The sequence below is a fragment of the Sinocyclocheilus grahami genome, unplaced genomic scaffold (genome assembly GCF_001515645.1).
Source record: "Sinocyclocheilus grahami isolate Dianchi unplaced genomic scaffold, SAMN03320097.WGS_v1.1 scaffold1351.1, whole genome shotgun sequence".
NCBI classification, from domain to species: domain Eukaryota; kingdom Metazoa; phylum Chordata; class Actinopteri; order Cypriniformes; family Cyprinidae; genus Sinocyclocheilus; species Sinocyclocheilus grahami.
In genome coordinates this window covers 178,330-182,419 of record NW_015506530.1, presented here as the reverse complement: position 1 = coordinate 182,419, position 4,090 = coordinate 178,330, and the positions used below count along the sequence as shown (strand labels likewise).

Here is a 4,090-nt window from a genome sequence, read left to right as displayed (position 1 = left end):
TAAAAATGCAACTTGTCATAAAAAGGTTGAATTATTTGAAATTATCTGTTAAGTTTAGTTTTTTTCTTCATGTTCACTGGACCACGTGACTTTCATTAGGAGCACAAAAATTCCACAAGAGGCTCAAGACAACAGGATGTCATAAATCAGACCCTAGCCAGTCTGAAGCAAGCCTAAACCACTCTTTCACAGAACAGTTTTCAACATTAACACAAAAGAACACTTATTGACAATTCCAAGGAGATTGTCAATTTTGGGGGCAAGTTATCAAGAATAATGGTCAAAAGAGATGCACAGCGTGACCGTCACATGGAAACATGTGATAGTGATCACAAGCTCTTCGGATTGACTTTTCCCCCCACCTAAGACAAAGAACAGACTTTCAGAGATTCCTACAGACCTCTTAATCTCTGGTCTTCATGCATTCACAGAATGGCACGGAAACTGCCTTTCCATGCACCTAAATGACACTAAAAAAACTCGAGCAACTAATCATTGCTGCTATATATATCTCCATGTTATGTATGTAACCTACATGTGACTTATCAGGTCTTAATCATTTATTGTGAATGTATTTTGAATAACTATTGAATAGTTTAAGAATTGCTATTCATGTTTAGTATGTGGGTGTTTGAATTTTCATGCTTGAAACGTTTATTCTAATCACTTCGTTGTCAAATGTATCATATTCTTGTTATAGAAATCATGTCCAAATGTATACTCTGCCAGAAACATTGCAACACCCCGATCTACAATTGGTCGAGACACCATTTGGGGTGTGTTAAACAGCCCGGTTTAAATACTCGGGACACCATCAAATCTCTCTCTTGGCTCTCTTCTTCAACCCCCTTCTTTGCTCGCTCTTTGTTTTTACTCTCCTCTTTTTAGTCATAGCTTTGAGCTATGCTTTTTTTTATCATGCTTCTTTAGCTTTTGAGCGTGCTCTGGCTTACACGCCAGCTCCTCCAAAACCATGAGGAGAAACGCCACCTAGTCACCTAGAAAAAATCCAAGTGAACATCAATCAGTACTCAATATTAATTTAAACCGCTTTAAATATGACTGCTACTTATTTCCTGTGCACTTCAATACTGGTCTGCGCTTGACTGTAGTCTGTCTGTCTGCTTATTGAGTTTATTTAACCCAAAATAACACAAAAATGTCCTGCTCGCACTTATCAATTTAATGGCAGAGAATGGTGACTTTAGTTTTTTTTTTTTAAGCGGATGCATATCTGTCGTAAAATAATCCTATGCATCTCGTGCAATATTCCAAGCATTCTGAAGGTATACTGAGGGTTTGATGAGAAACAAACCGAAATGGCAAGTTATTATATTTTATGAACACTTGCGTTGCAGTGCGAGTGCACAGCAGCTCACGCTGCGCACAAGTGCATATTCTTTTGAGATATAAATTATAATACATTTTACACATACATACATTTAGACTCTGCCCCAGTATGAGTTGTGTCGAGCTATTCATTAGCCTGTTTGTTTGATGAAAAAATACTAAATGTAGTTGCAATAAATGCGTTAAGAATCCATACAACTACAGCAGTGGAGGACTATTATTCTGATGTGTGATACTGCAGAAGAACTGATGATGGCATGGTTTGATCTTCGGCTGACCAATAAGCAGAAAGGGATGTTTAATTCCCACCCATGTGTAGAAATCGAATATTCAAGCTGTTTATTAATTTTTCCACCAAAGAATGAAAAACGAAAATTTAAGCTGAATTCAAATTTTTCGTGTTTTGGAAAAAAACAAAAATACGAAAAAGGAGCCGTTTTCTCATTTTTCTACTTTCAGTATTATATCAAAAAACGAATGATCGAATGATACACGGATTATTAAGCAGTGGGGCAGAATTCATTTTGGCAAATGCCCGCATTAAGATGGTTACGGCCTGATTCGCGTGGCACGCATACTTGCTCGTACAGCGCCAGACTAAACTTTAGTTATTTTTCGCGCCTTGTGCTTAAACGTTCAAATGCACAGTAATGTGTCAAAATGTCTCCTCATCAACACAGTCATTTGTGTTTTAAACGAACGTTAATAGTTAAATATAAAGCATGTGTAGTAGTAGGCTATATGAGATCCTAATATGATGAGATTTTAAAGGGATAGTTCACCCAAAAATTTAAATACTGTCATCATTTATTCAGCCTCAAGTTGTTCTAAACCTGTATGAATTTCTTTGTTGTCCTCAACATAAAAGAAGATATTTTGAAGAATGTTTGTAACTAGAAAGTTTCTGCCCCCCCGTATTGTATTTTATTTTTCATACTATGGAAGTCATGGGGGCCCAGCAACTGTTGGGTTACCAGTATTGTTCCAAATATATACTTTCACATTCAACAGCAGAAGGAAACTCATACAGGTTTAGAACAACAACATACCTTTAATTTGTGAGTGAGCTATTCCTCTAAAGCAGCCTAATTTAGCTGCTGTTTAAATTTATGTCAATGATGTTCAAACACAGGACACTCACTGTCCTTGACTGAATCATTTTTGTAAAACAAATAAGAATTATTGTATATTGAATTTATACAGTTAAGACTATTCAGTTTATTTGTACATGTATTTTATACAATATAATTTCTTATTCAGTGCTTTAAGTGTTTCAAGTAGGTCTATATTTTTGTCATTTGGGACTGTTTACTTGTCTTTGTCACAGATGGGCCAGGCTCAATCACCTCCCAATCACAGCGAACACCATCACCTGAGTTCTAATCACACGCACCTGTCACGGATCAACAATCACCCTCAGCTCTCATACAAAAGCACACACCTCACTTCACTCCAGTGTCGTTTCATCGAAGTGGACTCTCTCTCTCTGATATCCTTACTAGATACTTAGAAAGACTTTACCTGCCTGTGATACTTACCTCCTGTGTTTCCTCCAGTGTGTTCTCCTGTGTTCCATTCTCTAGTCCGTTCCCATCATCTGCTCTGTGGATTCCCCGCCCCCCCTCCGTATTCCAGGATTTTATACACGAGGTACTCCGGGAGTATCTGCCCAGGTCCGTCCTCGTCTACATAGATGACATTCTAATCTACTCCCAGAGCATGGTCAAACATCGCCACCGCGTTGCAGTGGTCCTAGAGCGCCGGAGAGAATTCCATCTGTTCCTCAAAGCCGAGAAGTGTTCCTTCCATCAGTCCTCGGTACGGTTCCTTGGCTATGTCATCGATGATGGTGGTATTCAGATGGACAAGGGGAAGGTTGAGGCCTTCCAAAACTGGCCAGTTCCAACCACCGTCAAGGAACTTCAACGTTTCCTGGGATTCGCAAACTTCTATAGAAGATTCATCTACCACTACAGCTCCATAACCAGTCCACTCACTAACATGCTCCAAAATAAGCCCAAATCTCTGTCCTGGACACCAGCTGCCATGGAGGCATTTGAAGCACTTAGGAAAGCCTTCACTTCTGCCCCGCTCCTCATCCATCCAGACCCCAATAAACCATTTGTGGTTGAGGTAGCCGCTTCCACTAGAGGAGTCAGAGGCATACATTCTCAGCAGCAGGGGACACCAGCCAAACTCCATCCATGTGCTTTCTCACGCAAACTCAATACCGGCGGAGAGGAATTATGACATCGGCAACAGGGAGCTCCTGGCTATCAAGCTAGCCATAGAGGAATGGAGGCATTGGTTGGAGGGAGCACATCACCCATTCTGCGTCCTCACTGACCATAAGAACTTGCAGTATTTACGAGATGCCAAGAGACTCAATCCTCGCGAGGCAAGATGGGCTCTCTTCTTCACTAGGTTTAATTTCACCATTTCCTATCGTCCTGGCCCTAAGAATGTGAAAGCAGATGCCCTCTCTCGCCTACATGCTCCGGAGGAAGTCAGTGAGGACCCAGAATCCATTATTCTCAAGGAAATCTTTGTAAGTCACATCCAATGGAAGGATAACCCAGTCACCTCCACCGATGCTTCCACGCCCACTCCGTGGTGGTCTCTTAGAATATCTTGTGGACTGGGAAGGTTATGGGTCAGAGGAACATTCATGGGTTCCCAGAGTTGACATCCTCGACCCCACGCTGCTGGAAGCCTTACACTCCACACATCCAGATGACCC

At 40.9% G+C, this 4,090-nt stretch overlaps 1 protein-coding gene across 1 annotated transcript; it reads left to right on the top strand.

Annotated features, from left to right (window-relative positions):
• The first annotated feature begins 3,069 nt into the window (after positions 1 to 3,069).
• Positions 3,070 to 3,600, top strand: LOC107569493 (uncharacterized mitochondrial protein AtMg00860-like). Its single transcript, XM_016255601.1, has one exon. The coding sequence runs from the start codon at positions 3,070 to 3,072 to the stop codon at positions 3,598 to 3,600; it is 531 nt and encodes a 176-aa protein (XP_016111087.1).
• The last annotated feature ends 490 nt before the right edge of the window (positions 3,601 to 4,090 follow it).